The 18,740-nt window shown below is 53.0% G+C and overlaps 2 protein-coding genes across 4 annotated transcripts in view; one reads left to right on the top strand and one right to left on the bottom strand.

Annotated features, from left to right (window-relative positions):
• MYO1D (myosin ID) overlaps positions 1–12,757 on the top strand; it is a 161,710-nt gene extending 148,953 nt beyond the window's left edge. For both annotated transcript variants that reach the window (XM_082779267.1, XM_082779268.1), the window contains exon 22: positions 9,904–12,757. In XM_082779267.1, the coding sequence (XP_082635393.1) occupies positions 9,904–10,060 (157 nt within the window). In that variant the 3' untranslated portion in view covers positions 10,061–12,757. The remainder of the gene's footprint in view (positions 1–9,903) is intronic.
• A 138-nt stretch (positions 12,758–12,895) lies between these two features.
• CDK5R1 (cyclin dependent kinase 5 regulatory subunit 1) lies at positions 12,896–15,468 on the bottom strand. Of its 2 annotated transcripts, XM_082779269.1 has the most exons (2): positions 14,439–15,468; positions 12,896–13,270 (listed from the first exon to the last, which is right to left on the bottom strand). In XM_082779269.1, exons 1-2 carry the CDS (start codon positions 15,323–15,325, stop codon positions 13,096–13,098), a joined length of 1,062 nt encoding a protein of 353 aa, XP_082635395.1. In that variant the 5' UTR covers positions 15,326–15,468; the 3' UTR covers positions 12,896–13,095. The 2 variants fall into 2 exon arrangements, with proteins under 2 accessions (XP_082635395.1, XP_082635396.1); XM_082779270.1 differs by having other exon boundaries at positions 13,136–15,468.
• Positions 15,469–18,740: the final 3,272 nt, after the last annotated feature.

The raw sequence follows: 18,740 nt of genomic DNA, 5'->3' as shown, positions 1-18,740 counted from the left end.
CCATGCTCATCCAAAGGCAAGCTGAACGTAACTGGAGCTGCAGAGCACGTGGAGTCATCCTTGCCTGCCTCGTGTGGGCAGGGAGGAGCCAGGCTGCGAGGATGTAACACGCTCCTAAAGGTTGTTTCCTACCTAAGTAGCACACCCATTCCATAATTATGCACCAGAACTGGTTTCCACTCCTTTCCAAGGCAGGTACAGGTGCATTAGCCCCCAAAGACACTCCTGTTACTGCTGCAAACTCAAGGGTATGTGGAGAGATGGAGACAACTCAGGCACCTTTCCCCCTGTGAGAGGGATGCTGCAGACCCCAGATGTACCAGCAGCTCTCCCCCCTCTTTTTACTTTCCTTCACCTTATCTTGCAACATAGCAGCTTATTGCCAGTCTTTAGCATGTGGGAGAATTCATGTAAAATTTATAATTTTTAGCTTCAGAGAGAGCACAAAATACACGGAATTCTGGAGTGAATTTAACTCCTGCAGTGCTGAACTGCACACAGGGACTGGGGGTGAAGGAGTGGCTCTGTGGATTTTGGAGCAGGCATGTCCTTGTTACCCCAAGCAATTAAGCCAGCAGTGCAGCATGCTGGGGTGTCTCCTGTTAGGGTGCTAGGTCAGCAGCCCCTGTCTTTGTGCATGGCCCCTGGCAGCTGGGCACTTTGGTGGCAATCCTGTGGTGGCTGGGAGCCACCTTTTCCATTACCCACTGGAAATGGTTATTTTCCACACCCACACAGGGCTCTGAAATCATTCACTTTGCATGCTTGAGAAAATAAAATATTTAACACACTGCATGTGCTGCTTGCTTTTTTTTTTTTTTTTTTTTTTTTTGAAAGCCGCTTTGTTGATGAGATTTCCCAGGAAATACCCTACTTAGTGAATGCATTTTTCAACCAGAAAACCATTGGCCAGCTTTAGTGAATGCTTTGTAAGGGATAAATTACATCAGGCTTTGAATGCTGAAGACACAAGAAGAGAAAAAAGACAGAGCCTTCTCCTTTTGAAGTGCACATGTGAATTTTTCAGCTTCTATAGGAACAGAATTCGGGAAGCACCAGAAGGAGCAGGTGCCAAGGTCAGGGCATGGTTTGCAGCAGAGCTCAGGTTCCTGATGTGCATCTCCCCCATCCCCATGCTCGCATGGGAAGCAACGATCATGCTGCTGGTTGAGCAAAGCCACAGTCTGCGACAAAACAATCCTTTCCTTGAATTTCACCTGATACAGGTAGTTAAGGTCACATTGCTCCATCAAATTTTCCAGGTGGTTGGACCCACCATGCCTTCTGCTTGCAGCCAAAGTGCTGTCTCAAAAACACTTTTCGGGGCTTTCCCAATGTAAAATGCACACGTTGGGTGCCATCCTCCTGGGTAGTAAGGCTGGCTGTTGGGCTGGGACATCGTGCTCATGGACCATAATTGTACAGCCCTGCATGGGGAGCAGCCCCTGATCACCGTGGGGACCCTCCTTTGCTCAGGAGCAGGAGAATCAGCTGGCTTTGCTGGAAGAGATGGAAATATTTTACAGCTTGATGCTTTCCGGAAAGCTTTCTCTGGCTAGTCGGAATGGATGCACGAATGCCCGAGTTACTAAATAAATAAAGAATGAACTGCAACTCGCCTGTGCTGCTCTGGGACCACCTGACCTTGGGTTCAAGTAGGAATAAATGCATTTTAAGAATGAGAGAGTGAATCATTTAATGGACTAGGTTTGTTCCTCAGGCACTACCGACAGCCAGACGGGAAGCAATATACCTGGATCTGCCACAGACGCATCATGAAAAAAGCACATCCGTGTTATGGCAGCTGCTGTCTTCTTAGGAGAGCAGTTTTTATGGTTTAGACATGAAGACAGTGCACTGGTTGGGTGCCAACAGACCAGAGTATTTATAGCAGGCTTTTCTTCTGCCTTGCTATGTGGCATTGGACATATGTAACACTCTCCCTTGAGAATATTCATTTTTTTTAGATATTAAGAAATCTTGTTTTTCATTAAAATGGCAAGAATAGAGTTGCTGACGCAATTCAAGCCTGATGTTGTAATATGTGGTACTGTACGGTTCCCAAAACTTCAGGCAAGTGGCTCTGTGGTTTACATTGGTAAATAGATGTCAGCATGAGCTGAAGAGGAAAATGACACATGGGCAAGTCTGAGCCAGAGAAGATTTAAAGCCACTGTTCAAGGGTAGTGGCGGCGCTGTCAGTGGCACCATAGGGACTGCAGTTTCTAGCCTGGTCATTCTCTCGTAGATTAAAAATTGCCTTTGAAAAGGCATGTCTTCCAGCTTCCTATGTGATTTGCCTGAACACAGACCACGTGGTACAGAAGTGCATTAGAAATAAGCTGCAAACATTTGTTAGTTTTGAAGGCTGAAAAAAAATACAGGGTATCGAGTATCATCTGACTGCAGATAATTTTGAAAAATTACTGAGAAATGGCCAGCTAGAGCCACATTTAACTCAGCTGACCTTTGGTGGCATTAACATGCCTGCAGGACTTGTTCTGACCTTTGGCTATGGAAATCTGCCTTTTGATCCTGACTTGAGATCTCCTTTATTTGTGTCTGTCCGCTCTGTATTCTCTCTCCTCCATAGCTTTGACCTGTCAAATCCCAGCCAAGGCCACCTTGCTCAGAAAAGCCCAACCACGCAAATAGTGCTGGGTCCCTAAAAGCAAGAACCCACGTGAGAAAACAGCGCCCTGGCTGTCTCATGCTTGGCTCTGCTCTCTCACTGCGTGAGACCTTGGACTGTTTCACAAGGCAGGTTGTGAAAACCCTTTGTGGTTCAGGCAGTTGTCACAGCCCTGCCGTGCACGTGCAAGTAACGTAGGGCGAGCAGCAAACGGGTGGCATGCTGCCTGCCATGCTCACGTGTCCCCCACTCCTCCGGCTGCTCTTGAACTTTGAGCAGGGAGGAGTGATATGCACCCAAAAATGGGTCCCAGCTCATCTCCGTATCCTGGGCTTCTCCCCTTGGGGCACCAAGCCTGTGGGATGAAGAGTAGAGCCCGCTGGCTTGGTCTGGGGGTGCTCCAAAAAACATAAGCCCCTTTGGCAGCATGGAGAAGAGGTTTCTTTTATTCTCACTGTCAGCACTCATACAGCCCTGCATGCAGTGCAAGGAGGCAAAGAGGACATTAAATTATTTTCTCGGGTACACAAGGTAGTAAATCACAGCTTTTAACCTCCCATAGCTACGTGAGCCAGTGTATTTTAATGAGAGCTGGATGGGAAAAGGTGTTTCTGCCTCGGATGTCAGGTCCCAGCAGTGGGAATTCAAGCAGAGCACAGAAGGATGAAGTGTGCCAAGGAGTCACAGGGCCGATGCTGTTGGCATCATCCAAGTCTTACTTAGGGAAATTTATGCTCCAAGTGTGTAAATCTCTTCTGGAAATGGGACCCAGGGCTTTGAAGCCATGTACACTTCACTTTGATGGCCCTCTTGAGAGGGAGCAAGCAGACACAGCGTGCCGGAGTGCGCCGCAGACTCTGCACAGGACGCATCTTCCCCTGCAGTGAGGTGTCCCCAGGGCTGTTGGCATGTGGTGCCCGCCGTGCTGGTCCTGTGCACGGGGCGACTCAGACAACACAGAGGGAGATACAAAACACACATCCAGTCTTGGTGCTGGTTCTACGTCTGTTCGTGCCAAGACCAGCTGTTCTTATTTTTGTACCATTGAAGCCATTGTAGTGTTACAGTTTCTCCGACCACCCACTCCCTCGAGCCCAAATACCCAGTATCATTGTCCTGCAAGCTGCAGCAAGCCACAAGTGTTCAGAGGAGATACACCCTGTCCCTCCCTGCCAGATACACAGCCTGCAAAGGCAGCACTCTATAAGCCCTTCTGCAGAAGACATTTATCTTTTCCACAAATGACACCTGTTGTAACTCAGATATGTAAATGTTGTGTCCAATCTTGTTTTAGATCCTGCTTATTTCTTCTCCCCTCTGTGCCACACAGTAGCAGTGAGTGGCACAGCTGCAGTGACCCACAGCAGTAACACATTGCCTGGGAATGTGTTTGAACCCACCTCGAAATTATCAAACATGCTGTTTGGCTTTCTGGCTTTTGTTGGAAGTAGGGACTTTAGTAGAAACAGAGACTTGAGAGCTGCCTGTTTTTTTTAGCCCTCTCTAGTTTTTAATCACCGCTTCTTACGTATCTTCTTCATGCAGAATATAGCTGCTGCTTTTTTTGGTTACTTTTTTATAGCCTCCCTTCATCTGTGAGCCTTTGTATTTCTTCATCTCTGACCCCCCCCAAACGCCGCACCCGGTAGCCAGATGAGCCTGCAGCACTGACTTACATCAGGTGTTACAGCTGCTCAGTATTTGCCATCCTGCTCCTAATGCTCCCCAACAGCTTGTTTGCAGCCACATGCTGTCATGAAGCCTTAGCCCAGTAGTCGCAGTGATGACTCTTTCTAGAGGAGACACCTTGATCTGAGTTCTAGAAAGATTTGCCCGTTTAAAAAAATCCCCTCTGAAATACATCACATTCGGTTTATTGCTGCCGAGCCCTCATTTCACACTGCACAGCATGCTTCATTCACCTCATTTAAATCCCTGCCACGAAAATCAGATGCTCCCTTTACTCTGTTTTCCTTCTTCTGTACAAATTTTGATTCCTAAAAAGAACTTCTTCCACACTCCACGATTGCCCCAGCTGCCTCTGTGCCCCCCGCAGGCCGTATCGCCTGCCCCTTCTGCCGCTTCCCCGGGGCCCCCGCACTGCCGGCCCAGCACCGTGTGCGTTCACGGCTAAGTGAAGGGCATCACATCGACTACTGCTTCACTCCGTTTCTATGCCTATTACAGTTCTTGCAAAACGTTGGAAGTCATCTGTGTTTGCTCTTAAGCATCCTGTGTGTTTAACATTTATTTAACAATACATTTATTTAACTTTCTGCCCGCTGTCTTTGCAGAAACTCCCTCTGATCTTTCTCCACTCTTTTTCTCCATTCGTTTTGCTCCCCACCACTTACTGGAGACAAGATGCTTTTGTATTATCAACAATGTTGACAGATGTCTGTGGCCATTTATGCGCTACTTGGCTTGTGTTTTCCCTGAGGTCCTAGATTAAATGCTCAGTCAAAACTCTCATATTTCATGGGCCAGTAGTCTGCTTCCACTCTGAGTCATCCCTTCTCTGCTGGTTTCCCTTTTGCCGGCGTTTGCCCAGGTGTCTCACCAGCTCCCACTGGACGCCTGACGCCACGCTGGCTGCAGGATGTGGCTGCTCACGCACGCGGCTCGCCGTGCGACACCGGCGGTGCTTAACCCGCGCGCCTGCTCTCACGCAGCGACTGCCCCAACCATTCGCCGACAGCATCTCTAACAAGTGCAGGGCGATGGACTGCAGCACAGATGAGGGGCAGTAATCTGATAAAGGCAGTTTGCGTGCAAGGATGGCTCGGGGCAGGTGAAGGGAGAGAAGTCATGCGTCCTGCAGGGCTCGCTGAGCTGTAAATCCCCGTAGCAGAGAGAGACCCCTGCACACAAGCAGCTGAGAGCAGCATGTCGAGGGAGAGGCCGCTTCCACCCAGCAGTACCATTGTACGAAAAGACCTATGTGGTCGCAAGCCACTGAGGCCTTCACGTGGTGATAATGCCGTTATGACCGTGCAGTTCCTTGCCGGGCCAGATCCTGACTCCCACAAGCGCTCTCCGTTTGTACTTTACACCTTCTCAGTTTCTTGCCTGGGTGCTGGGGGCTCACATTTCTTCCCCAGCAGGCTCTCAGCCAGCACTTGCATCTCGCTGCCTCTTCTAATGGAATAGTTGTTAAAAATAAGTAATTTTATTTCCCAGAAGCTGCCCAGCAGCAGCATCCATCATTTTGTCCTAATTGACTTTACTTCCGTCAGCTTTCGGGTTACGTCCGGGCTTGGTGAGCAGCCAAACCTGCCATAAACCAGCTCAGATGGGGCTGCGCTCAGAGGCAGGGCTGTGCTTGGGATCTATGGCTCTATTAGCCCTGATGTTGTGTGCCTGGTCTCCTAAATGTGTGCCTGTGCAAGAGAGATGCCAGGAGCATCTTGGAAGCCCATTAAGGACTTTCTAAAATAGAGGTCAATGCCTGGAACAGCCTCTGTTGTGCAGGCGGAGGGGGCTGGAGGCAGCCCTGGGGGGCTCTGCAGGGCCGATGTCCTTCGGGCAGAACCAGCACCTCCATGGGCTGTGGTGGGGGTGGAAGCAGAAGGATGAGGTCAGGGGGCTTCTCCTGAACTGAGAACACAGCATCCCAACAGGAACTGTGTGTTGGTTGCAGGAGTTGGCTTTGAAGCCGTTCTCGGTAAGAAACCGCACCTGACCCCAAGGCAGGAACTTAGAATCAGGTAGATCTGTGTGCACAGGCTGCAGGAAGCGACTGGCCGTGGGGCTAAAGCTCATACACACATCCTGTGCTCCTCCTCCTCCACAGGCTGGGGAGGATGTGGGGTTAAGAAACAACTCTTGAGAGTCAGAGGATTTGGGTTCAGCTCTTCACTCTGGTGCTGCATTCCAGCACCGTGGGCTTGTCACTTAGCTCCCTGCACGGTGACCGTGTCTTCAGCAGGGGGTTGGCAGTAAACACCCCATTCAGTTCTGCCCACCAACCTGGAGACGGTAAAATATTCCGTCTTCATTGCAAACCCCAGGTGTTCCTTTAAATTGTCAGGCCAGAGGATGACTAGTATGCAATTTGTAAATTCAGAAATGTTCCTCAAATACAAGCAACCATGGAAATGCTTATGGACTTACAGCAGGGATGGTGAGACAAGGACCAGTTTTATGTTTCCAAGCTTGAAATGTAATAGTGCAAGCATTCTTCCACCTTAATTTCACCATAACAACCCCATTTTCTGACCGTGATTTGTCTTACTGAGGTGGAGAGGTGGAAGGGCAAAGGACAACAGTGGGACAGGATTATGCAGTGAGAACTCAGGCCTTTCACCAGACTGTGCGGAGGTGAGACTTGTCTCTTTGACAAGTCTTTGTCTCTTTGAGCCTTTGCTGCCATCACTTTCTTGCTGAGTTTGACCTGCAGAGCACCGATGGCTCCCCACAGGCTGTTTTCACTGCGTGTTGCCCTCAGAATGCTTCGTTGGACTCTCAGGATTGTAACTGGACCACCTCCATCTCAGACTCTTCCTATCCCTTTGTGACCCAAATTCTGCAGGAACTTGGGAAGCATCTTCCCAGTTGTGCTATCTGCTAAAATCAAGTTGTGCCACTGAGCTTTGGGATGTCTTTTACCCTATCTTACTGGCTGATGCTGACAGCTGTTCTTTCCCTTTTGGACACTTATGAACCATCTCACTCCAGGACAGCCAGCATCTGCCATCTCCCCTTTTTGCCGCTGCACCAACAGGTGCGATGCAAATGTGACTGATGAACCAGGAACCAGGCTGACATTGTTTCCAACCTCATCTTTGCTGGGACTGACCTAGCACAGGAACAGCATCCAAGGGACAGAAGGTCCCAGCACATTGAGCTGCTTGTGGAGCTGGTGGCAGGGTTCAGCATTGCATCACTGTTGGGGAAGACCAAGGACAGGGTTTGTGATCCTTCGCTGGACTTGCAAAGGGTTCTTTGGGTGCCATTCAAGGGCCGTCCTGCTTCCCAACAAAATGTTTTGAGGTTGAAACCTGTTCTCACATGAAGAGCAACATGTGATGAAGTGTGGGTGAGTGCTGGGATCTGGATCATGTTGGGATCTGGAAAACATGGGGAGGAAGAGGAACATGCACTTAACAGACATTTTGCATGGAGAGAAGATCTTCTCCATAGTCCAGTATCCCAGGACAACATTAGTTCATGTAGACATGTACTTAGTGCAGTCTCCTTTCTCCAGCAAGAGCTGACACCTCCAGAAGTTTAGCTTCTTGCCTAAGGTTGCCCAAACACAGACCCCAAAATACATCCAGGAACATGTGAGTTCCAGGTCTGGTCCTGCTTGTGGTTGAGATTCAGCTGGGTGACATTCTTCTCCCTTGGCTTGGGCTGGCTTACTGCTGTGCAGAAGGGTCAACAGAGTTGAACTATTCGTGGCTGCAGAACCTCAATCTTCTTACCTGCGGTTTGGTGAGGGCTGCAGAAGAGGAGAGAGGAGACCTCAGCACTTAGCCCTGCTACAGACGCTTCATGCTAACCCTGCCTACCAAGCACACGATGGCAGGAATCTCCAAGAGGCCCTCCTGCGTATACGTCTTGTTCTGCTAAGACATGGTAAAAATAGCAAACTAAGTAGGGATTTTAGCCTCAACTCACTGCGGCAAGAGTAAATAAGTATTAAATACCTGGGACAACGTGAGGGCTTTGTGTGCTGCTGCCCTGCCAGCACCTCTCCAAACAAAACAACCACTCAGTATTTTTAAGAGTGGTAAACTGCATAAAAGTGCTGCTTTTTGGGCATGATGCGTCTTGATCAGTCTGCGTTAGTGGTGTGGAAACGAAGCCTGTGCAGTTCAAAGGGCTTACGCCACATCACTGAAAATACTGCAGCAGCTAAAGCAAGGCAAGCCCTCATGTCTGTGAGCTAAGCACAGCCAATACGCAGAACAGAAACCCAGCGTATCCTCCATGCTATATGGCGAGAGGCAGTGGAGTTGATGCTGCTGAGTCTTCAAAGCCCTAAATATTGTGTTAAGAACTGCTGGAAGTTCAGCAGGATCTGAAGCACGGGTGAAGTTGCAGGAGGCTCTCCCAGAGGCCAAATTCCTGTGTTTCTCCTGCATCCTGAGGCCAGCGGGGGCTCACAGGGACAGGGCGTTTCTCTTGCTGCTTCACTCCACTGCTCCGTGGCGCCTGCTCCCTTCTGGTACAGAGGGGATGGCAGCAGAAGGTGAATTGCCTGGAGGCAGTGAGGGAGCTCTCGCGGTGGCCCTGATGGCCGTGGCATCTCCATGGGCATCGCACTGCACAGCAGGGTCTGCCTGGTCATGAGCGTCCCTTGGCACAGCTGGCTCCACGGCCTAGCACGTGCAGATGGGTCTTAGATGTGCATTCAGAGCCCTGTTTCCTTCCTCAGAGGCCAGCGAGGGGCCTGGTGCTGGAACAAGTTCTCCCTGCACCCAGGAGCATCTTCCCTGTCCTATGTGTGAAACGTCTCTTAGCTCCCTGGGGTGGCCCCAGCGCAGCTGCACATGAGCAATGCGAGTTCAGCTCCAGGCCAGCCATGGCTGGTTGGAGGGTTTGGATTTACCACTGAACCCTTCCTCTCTGTGCCAATTGCCTGTCTGGGGAGCCAGGGTTGTTTTCTTTCTTTTTTTTTTTTTTTTCTTTTTTTTTTTTTTCTTGCTGTGGACTTTATTTCTTCAATTCATGTGGAATTTATTTCTTCATTTTTAGTAACAAAGCTGGGTTAAAGGGTTAAAAAAACTGGGAATGGTTTGCAGTGACACAGTCCTGTCCCTGCCTCTGAGCAGGGCATTCTGACCCCGGGAGCTGCCGGTCAGTCTGTCTGTCTGTCTGTCTGTCGGTCTGTCGAGGAATTCCCTCAGTACGGCAGAAAAAGAAATAACAACCTGTGCTTCTTTGAGCTACATTAAGCTGTATTTTTAATCTGCAAGCTTGGAACGAGGGATGTCCTTGCTGTTTTTCTAATTTTAGAGACGAGAGTGATTTTTCACAAGGTCGTTCAGCAAGTGGGTGGCAGAGCTGGCAGCAGACCCCAGGCCTTCTGCAGCCCGGCCTTTGCTTTGGCCACAAAGCAGAATCCCCCCGGGCGGCGCTGGTCCCGCTGCTGGAAGCCCCTCGTGGGACACCCTCTGCTGAGGGGCAGGCAGGGTCTCGGCCGAGGCCCAGAGGCCGGGGGCCTCCTTGGTTTTATGCTTTCTGCCCTGCTTGCCGCAGGACGTGTCCTGACCCAACAGCACGGCCCGACCCTCACTGACGCTTTCTCTCCTTTTGCCTTGCAGCGAGAAGCGCGCGCTGCAAGTCAGCGTCACCAACCCGGTGCAGTGCAGCCTGCACGGGCGGAAATGCACCGTCTCCGTGGAAACGAAGATTAACCAATCCCAGCCGGATTTCACCAAGCATCGTTCCGGTTTCATCCTCTGCGTGCCAGGGAATTAGCATCCACTCCGCCAGCGCAGCGAGCCTGGGGAGAGAGCGGAGGAAAGACAGACTGGGGCCTTGGTCTCCCTCCCTGTGCCTTGGATCTTTCAAGGGGAATAATGTAGAGATGCTCAGCTGTGACACAGTCATGCACCTAAAAAGATCTCTAAAGCTAGAGGTTTAGCAAACCCACATTCAGGAGAGGGTTTTACTACCATATGCAACAAAGGCTTAAAACAGCCAATGTGGCCTGTAACCATCTTACAAAACAGGCCAGAATATCAGGAAAGTGCATCTGAATTATTCCAAAAAAGCATTTATAGGTACTTAGCCCTCTCCTCCCTTTCCCACGTTGATTCTTCAGCCCTCTCCCCTGTTCCCTTCTGTGTTTGTCTGTCATTTTGCAATATTGTGCAGCCTCCACCGGAGGAACCAAAGAAACCGGCTCAGGTAGGGAGTCTGGTGATAGAGCACCACATCCTGATGGAGACAGAGCCCCCTTTGGAGAGGAGGGCTGGTGTCTCTGCTGAGGAGCCGCCCGGCGCTCCCCCAGCCCCGCTGGCACGCACAGAGTTGGGCTGGTTGGGGACACGCAGCTCGCAGCTTCCCTGCTGGCATCCAGGAGCACAGAGGCAAGTTGGTGGGAGCCGGGTAGTCCAGCGCAACGGGGAATGGGATTCACAGTGCAGAGGTGTTGTTTTTTTTTCATCTATCTGCATTGGTTTTGCCTTAATTACCCTCTCCAGTGACCAAAGTGGGTTCCCATTTGGACCCAGCGGCCTTGCAGAGTTTTCATATGATCCCATGGCTTCTTGGTATCCCCAGTGATGAAGTTTGGTGAGGGCTGTAAGGAAGCACTGGCCGGGTCTCTGCAGGGGCCTAAGGGTCCATGGACCCGGCCCAGTGCTGCCCCACTTTGCACTATGCAGACGCTGCTTCTGGCAGGGCAGGAACACAGACCCAGCTGCAAGGCCGGGCCCTTCCTCGAAGTTTCCTGGTTGGGTGTCAGCAGCCCCATTGCCATCACCTTGGCTTTTTGGCCAGCATCACCTTTAGCTGATGTACAGAGCTTGGCTAACCTCGCTCTTGGTGTTTTGTGTTTACGTAGGGTCATGGTTTCACCAGCTCTCCTCTGTGCCAGGTACACCGCCACGCTTTTTATTTAATGCCAGCGAGCTGTAGCTCAGGCTGTGGAGGTGGTATTTGAGCGGAGGCAGCTGTGGGACTGTTGGGATCCCGTAGACCAGGTCCTGGCGCTGCTGGTCAGGTCAGGATTTGCAGCCCGTGGGATGCACCCCCATAGGTGCAGCTGAGCTCTGGGCTTTTAGGAGTCAGACGCACCTAACGAACCCTAAATAAAATGCTTCAAAAGCCATGCCATGGCCTTGGGGAGCAGGGGCAGCCTTTATCCCCAACCACTGCCAGAGACCTGAGGTTGATGGGACCAGAACCCAGAAGCCTGGAGCCACATCCCAGCCACTGGTGTCTGCTTGTAGGGAGCTGCTCGGGGACGCAGCATCCCACACACGGGGGCTGCCCCCGCAGCCTCCAGAGGCCCCTCCAAGGGCTGGTAAGCACCAGGCACCCTCCAAAGGCTGCCCCACAGCTCTGTGGCTGAGAGGCTGGCAGCAACGTCCCAGCTCCCGACCATGTCCCATGCCCCCTGCCCCCTGCCCCATGCCGAGCGCGACCACCCAGGGACCCCACAGCCCCTTGGCCAGCTAATCCCAGTTTGTGCCCCACAGTAGCAGCAGTGCCACTGCTGAAGCCATCCCACACCTGGGCAGGAGGAGAGCGTGCTTGCCTTCATCCCAAGGAAGTGCCAGCAGGAAAGTCCTCGCCATTGCTGTGCCTTTCTATTTGCACTTCTCGCTTTTTGTATCTAATGGTCCCAAAGCCTCCCTAGTGACACTAACCCGTAGGCAAGGTAGTGGCAGGAGTTTTAATCAGCACTTTTATACACTATCCCTCCAACGAAATGGTTGTACTGAATCATGATGGACAGCAATAAATCGCGTGTGTAGGAAATTTCTAATGCTATGAGATGAGATAGCAATATTGTATGAGATGAAAAATGTCTTTATAAAATATATTATCTGTTCCTGCTCTGGTTTTATATATATATATATAAATATATAAAATATATATATTCCTGTGTTTTTTTCCCATAAATTAACTATTTCTAAATTGAATTTTGATTTTTCAGCCTGGGGCGATAATGCAATGAACTTTTTTTTTTTTTTTAAAGTAGTTGATATTTTAATGTGTAAAAAAGCAGAAAAACCTACTATCATTGACCTGGGTTTTTGTTTACATAATTTACTGTCATAAATAAAAGACCAATTAGTTGCATCCCACTCTTGTGGTGCCCGTTTCTGACCAGTAAGGCGTCGCGGGGAAGACGATGCTCCTGACGTATGGAAGGGCAGTGGAGTTTCCGGGCCCCTTTCACCACACTCAAACCCACGGTTCACCTTCACGGGGCGGCAGTGCTGTGGCGGGGAGCCTTCGGCACCTTACAGCTCCCGGCTCAGTCCAGTTTTGCTGTCGGTGGCGCCGTTGTCTCCTCTCGCCGTCCTGTGCCTGTCCCCTCGCCCCCAAACGCCTGCTCTGCTGGCAGCCGCGTCGGGACAGCCCCACTGCTTGCTCAGCCCACACCGCGTACCGAAGCCACCGGTGGCAGGGTGACCCCGGTGCCATTAACGCGATTAAGGCGCGGGCGCAGCTGATGCATTAAACCCCTCCTTCGTCAAGGCAAATCCAATTTTCCAACGCTGCGACGCGGGCACGGAAGGCGTCTGACCCGCACGGGTCGCTGCAGAAAAGACTCCGCCACGAAACGCTGCCGTGTAATGGATGGTCAGTGCATTTTATTTAATCAGCACAGTACAAAAATAAATAAAAATAAGGGGAGGGGATTAAATTACAGGCACACTGAGCCCCATGACACAGTCTGTCAGGTTATAAACCACACATACTTACAAACGCACTATACACATACATACAAAATGAGACAAATATAAATTAATAAGTAACAATACCCACCAATTTGGTCAACAAAGATCTACAGAAGAGATTGCACTAAAAAAACATACGTACACATGTATAATTAGCAGGTTCCAATGTACAGCGATGAAGAGTTTCAAGTGAAAAAGAAAAAGAAATGGCACGTCATTCCTCCCTCTCGCTTGCATGTTTAACGACCGATGGACCAGAACTAAACTAGAACTGTGCACACGAAGAAAAAAAAAAAAAAAGAAAAAACTTATCAGTCCCCAGGCCTGATAAGGGAATACCGGCTCAAGACTGCGGTATCAGGGTGGTGTCGGGTCTTTGTGCATGGGTGTAATTTTTACAGCCATCTCTTGTAAGGTTTTCTTTTGTTTTTTTTGTGTTTTTTTTTCCCTTTTTTTTTTTGAAGACACAAAATGCTTCTGTTTGCATGCGCAATACCACTGTAAAAGCAACAATGAAAGAATAAAGAAGGGTTTCTCCTTTTTTTTCCCCCGTAGGTTAGTATTTTTGTTCTAAAAGTATTCATATAGCAGCATGTAGATTTCTTTCCTTGCTTGCACACTCAAGTAGATCCTTACACAATACTCATGATCAGTGCACGATGGGAACAATACATTTCACATTGATGTAATGATACAGTAGCAGTTATTTCCCTACCCCAGACCCACTCAGAAATCCGAGTCTTTTCAAAGAAAATAAATAACGGGGCGGGAGGGGCGGGGGCCAGCCCGGGGCCGGGCAGCTCGGCCCGGCCCGGCCCTTCACAGCTTCGTTCCGTTCCGATCCGTTCCTTTCGGATCCGATCCGATCCGTTCCGATCCGATCCATTTCGATCCGTTCCGATCCCATCCGCGCCCGCAGCTCCCGCACCGGAGCCGGGCTCCCGCTGGCGGCCGCCCCCCCGCAGCCGGCGGGGCCCGCAGGGGTCGCTTTTTTTGCCCTTTTTCCTTTTTTTTTTTTTTGATTTTTTTTGTTTTGTTTTTTTATCCCATTTTTCCCCCCTACCTGCTCTTTGTCTCGGCCGCGCTGTCGCCGGGGCCGGGCCAGACCGGGGCTGCCCCGCTCCCCCCGGGCGCCCCCCCCCCCGCCGCCGCAAGCCTCTGGGCTATTTTTTTTTTTCTTTTTTTTTTTCCTTCTTTTTGCTTTTTTTTTTTTTTTCCCCACCCGGTTTCGCTGCAGCCGAGCTGAGCCAGCCCCGGAGGACGGGAATATTGGGGAGGGGGATGATGGAGAAGGAGATGGGGGGGAGGGGCGAGGTTTCCGCTCCGCCGCCGCTTTGCTGGGCTGGGGAGGGGGTCGGGGGGGGTCCCCGGTCCCGGATCGGAGGGGGGTCGGGGGGGGGCAGCCCCGGGGGCGAGGCGGCGGCGGCGGCGGCGCTCACCGGTCGAGGCCGATGAGCAGGCGGCCCTTCTCCTCGGCGCCGCTCTCCTTCTTGAGGTCGGCGAAGACCTGCGTGAAGAAGTGCGGGTCGGCGTTGACCTGCAGCATCTTGGGGCTCATGAGGTCGATGATGGAGAGGCAGCGGTCCCAGAAGGCCTCCTTACAGCTCTCCACCAGGAAGGGCTTGAGCGGGTAGGAGATCTCGTTGCCCATGTAGGAGTAGGAGAGGTACAGGCAGGTGAGCAGCACTGCCTGCAGTTCGTGGTCGCTGGCCACCTCGGCCGAGATGACGTCCCGGCACAGCATGTAGAGGAAGACCACGTTGGCCGGCGTGATGAAGCCCTGGTCCTGCCAGCCCTGCAGCAGCAGCGAGCGGTCCACGGAGCGCAGCCAGAGCACGGGGTCGGTGGGCGAGAGGTGCTTCAGCCGGTAGCAGCGGCGGCACAGGAACTCGCCCAGGCAGCGCAGCAGCTCGCTGGTGGACGCCTGCACCACGACGCGGCGCGGGGTGGCGGCGGCGGCGGGCGCGGCCGCGGGGGCTTTCTGCGCCGAGGCGAGGGCGGCGGCGGCGGCGGCGGCGGGGGGCGGCGGGGCGAAGGTGGCGAGGTTGGCGCAGGAGAGCGACTTCTTCAGGTTCTCGTTGTTCAGGTGGGTGACGTTGCTCTGGTAGCCGCCGTTGGGCTGCACCTTCTTGGAGCTCTTCTTCTTGGCCGAGACGGCGGCGATGCGCTTCCAGGGCAGCACGGAGATGAGCGAGTGCCGCTTCAGGCCCTTCTCCTTCGCGTTCTTGCTGTTCTGCACCGCCGTGTAGTGCCCCACCGTGGCCGCCCCCTCCTCGAACAGCGGGGCCTTCCGGTAGCTCGGCGACAGCGACAGCACCGTGCCCATGGCGCCGGCCGCCCGGCGGGGCCCGCCGCCCGCCCCGGCCCCGGCCCCGGCCCCGGCCCCGGCCCCGGCCCCGGCGCGGCCCCGCGCTCGCTGCCCGCTCCGCCGCCGCCGCCGCTCAGCGCCGCGCCTCGCCCCGCCCCGCCGCCGCGCGCGCTCCCGCCGGCGCAGTGCGCGCCCCCGCCGCCCCGCCCCGGCGCCGCCACGTGCGCCCGCCGCGCCGGCGGGAAAAGGGGCGGGGAGGCTCCGCCCACCGCGCCCGAGGTCACGCCCCTCCGGTTGCCGCCACGCCCCCGGCCGCGCCCCCTCGGCGCCGCCGCGCCACGTGCGGCCACGGGGGGGGGGGAGACGAGAACGGGGGGAGCCGCGGGAGGAGCCCCGGGGGGACCCCGGGATCGGGGGGGGGAACCCGGGGGAGCGGGCCCGGGGCCGCGCCCAGCGCCCCGCCCGGTAACGCCGCCGCCAGCACCGGGCGCAGCTCGGGGCCGGCCCCGCAGCGACGCCCGCAGGCGGTACCGGGGCAACGCAGCCGCTGTCACCGCGCTGCCGCCCGGGGCCGCCAGCGGGGGAGCCCCGGGAGGGACGGGGTGAGCGGCCCCCGGCCCCGAGGCACGAAAAAAAAACGAGGTCAAGGCCCCGCTGCTGCTGCCGGTGGCGGGGCCGGACCCGGGCGGTGCCGAGCGAGCGGAGCCCGGGCAGGCAGCAAGGCCCTGAGACCCCCCCCGCTGCCCCCTCCCCAGCACCCCGGGTTTTTCCCAACACCCGGAGCTCCACGGCCACAGCTCGCAGCACAAGGGTCACACTTGGGATCCCTGTGCAGCAGCTCAGGATGCCGGGCAGGGCTGGAAAACCTGCACCCGCAGCGAGGCCCCAGGCCGGAGAGCAACAGTGCTGCAGCCAGGCCCCACACGCCCCCCCTCTGCCCAGGACCGAGGAAATCCACGAGGATAGGCCTGGCCCCACGCACCGGGAACGCCACGCGTCCCCCCACTGCTGCATGCGGAGCTGGTCCCTGGTGGGCTCCTGCCCTCCCATCCCCACAGCCAGCTGCAGAGGATTCCTGCAGCAGAGCAGAGGGGGATTGGGGCTGCACAGGGCCAGGCCCACGGGCACTGCTCTTACCAGGAAAGCCCCCGGTTGTTAAAAACATAACCCAAAGCCCTGCAGCATGAAACACACCTTCATGGGAAAGCCTGGTTTTTAAGTTAAGCCTGTGAAGGCTAAGCTAAAAGGGTTTAACGAGGTCTAATCTTTGAGATCATTTGGCCCCAGTTTTAGTAGGGTTGGACATGGAAGGCAGGTGCACGGATGCCTAGTAAAGCCCAGCTTCCCTCGGAGAGCTGGAATGATGAGCGTGCCATCAGGACAGCGGCCCCACAGCCACATGCCCCAAACCCCTTGCCATGCTCCTCCTGTCTGCTCACTAGCTGCTGGTTTGGTCTTCCCACACCCTTTAGGAGATGATGGCCAGAGCTGGACACCGCCCTCACTGAGGACACATGCATGATCTCCATCTTTTCCTGCTCTTTCTTCACCTCAGCACCTTGTTTGTGCACATAAGCACTGCACACACACAGGCTCCATGAATGAATTTCCCCTCATTCACCTACAATCAGCAACCTAAATCAGCAAGTCACATCCACAGCTAAGAACCCCCAGGGGAAAACGCCACTTCAGTGGCATTACAGTGAACTGGCCAGAGCAGCTTTTGGGAAATACCTTATGAGATATTTATAGTTCAAAAAAAAAAAAAAAAAAAAAAAAAAAAAAAAAACAAAAAACACCTACCAAGAAATCCAGGAACACATTCCCCCCACACCTTAGGCAACAACAGGAGTTAGGTCCTTTGCATTTTCCTGCCTAGGAGCACCAGTCCTGCAGCAGCACGAGGCATGTCAGCTGTGGGACCAGGGGGAACATCCTGACACTGCGCGGCCCAAGGCCACAGCTGACAGCGAGCCCCTGGGGGGTAAGCAGCATGCCAGCACCCCGGCTCAAGTGTGAGAGCTGAAGAAGGGCTCCAAAACGTTTTACAGGGAGAAAGTGAAGACGCCCAGCTTCCTTCACCCGAGAGAGGCAACGGCAGCCTGATCGCAGCCACCAGCAGGCAGCTGGGAGGGCCCCAGACAAGGCAGAGAGAGCCTGTGCTGCAACCCAAGGAAAGCAAAGCAGGCACCAGCACTGGGGCATCGTGCACTTCAGTGGAAAAGTGGGTCCGAACCCTCTGCCAACCAACTGACCCCGTGGTTTGCCAACTCTTCCCAGCACTTGAGGCCTTCATGTAGAAGCCAGGTTTCTTTCCTGGATGATGCAGACCTGCATCCATTCAACCAGGCAGCGTCAGGGATGGAGGCACGTGCTTCACACGTGAGAAGTAGGATTTTGTATCAGCTCAACTAAGTCTTGAGATCTTCTCTAGCCTTAACACAAATCTACTGCACTGTTACACAGAGTTTGACTCTCTCCAATAATACAGCATCAGAGCATTTTCAAGGTGTAAGAGGTTACGTGTAATTGATTTTTCACCTCAATAGTAATAAAAAGATCACGTCATTTGGTAAAACTCAAACTTGTAAGCACAGGTAACAATCTATAAAACTTCAGTGATGCTGCTTAAAGCACAGTCCCCTGTCCCACTCTGTCTCAGAAATCACTGAAGATGCTTTTATAAGCTCTGGACAGATGCACAGCTTGTGCTGCAAGCCACCCTTCCCTAAGCGAAAAGAGCAATTGCACCAAACATGCACTTCATCTGCCTCAACAGCTGAAGACAGGAGACAGATTTTGAAAAAAAAATTATTTTATTGGAACTCATCTGAACATCAGATATACCTGGTGTTGGTTAGCAAGAACCGTTTGTACATTTGATATTGATGGTGCCAAAAACCCAAACAGTGACTGACTGGATGAGATGGAAAGTTTAAAAAAATGTTGGAGAGATTAAAATGTGAACAGAAAGCAGAAAAATCAGCCAGTCTAAGATTCAATGTGAAGGCAAAATATTTCCTGATAAAACAGAATCCTTTTACAAAATATAAATTTTGTAAGAAAACGTGGAAAGGGAGACAGAGGGGAAAGGAAAAATAAAGATTAGCAGGACAGAGATGCAGAAGCTTACACTGCCCAAATGGCATTAAAACCTAGCTAGTAATCTCACCATAAAATGAAACATGCTGGAATACACTGTGCTCCACCCCCCACATATATTACTTGGGAACAGTAACAAGGAAGCTCCCCAGCAAGAGCTGCGCTAGGTCATTCCACAAGGGCCAAGCTGTCTCACATCAAATGCTGAAAAGAAACGCTCCACAGCAGAGGTAAACATCGCCAGCCCGATCAGCGCCCGAGCAGTGGCTCGCCTCCCTGCCAGACACCAGCCAGGGCTCGGCTCTGCGGGGAGGCGAGTTCTCGGGGAACG

The sequence above is a fragment of the Aythya marila genome, assembly GCF_965140915.1.
Source record: "Aythya marila genome assembly, chromosome: 25".
NCBI lineage: Eukaryota > Metazoa > Chordata > Aves > Anseriformes > Anatidae > Aythya > Aythya marila.
Note: the sequence above shows the minus strand (reverse complement) of the source record. Positions and strands in the feature narration are given on the sequence as shown.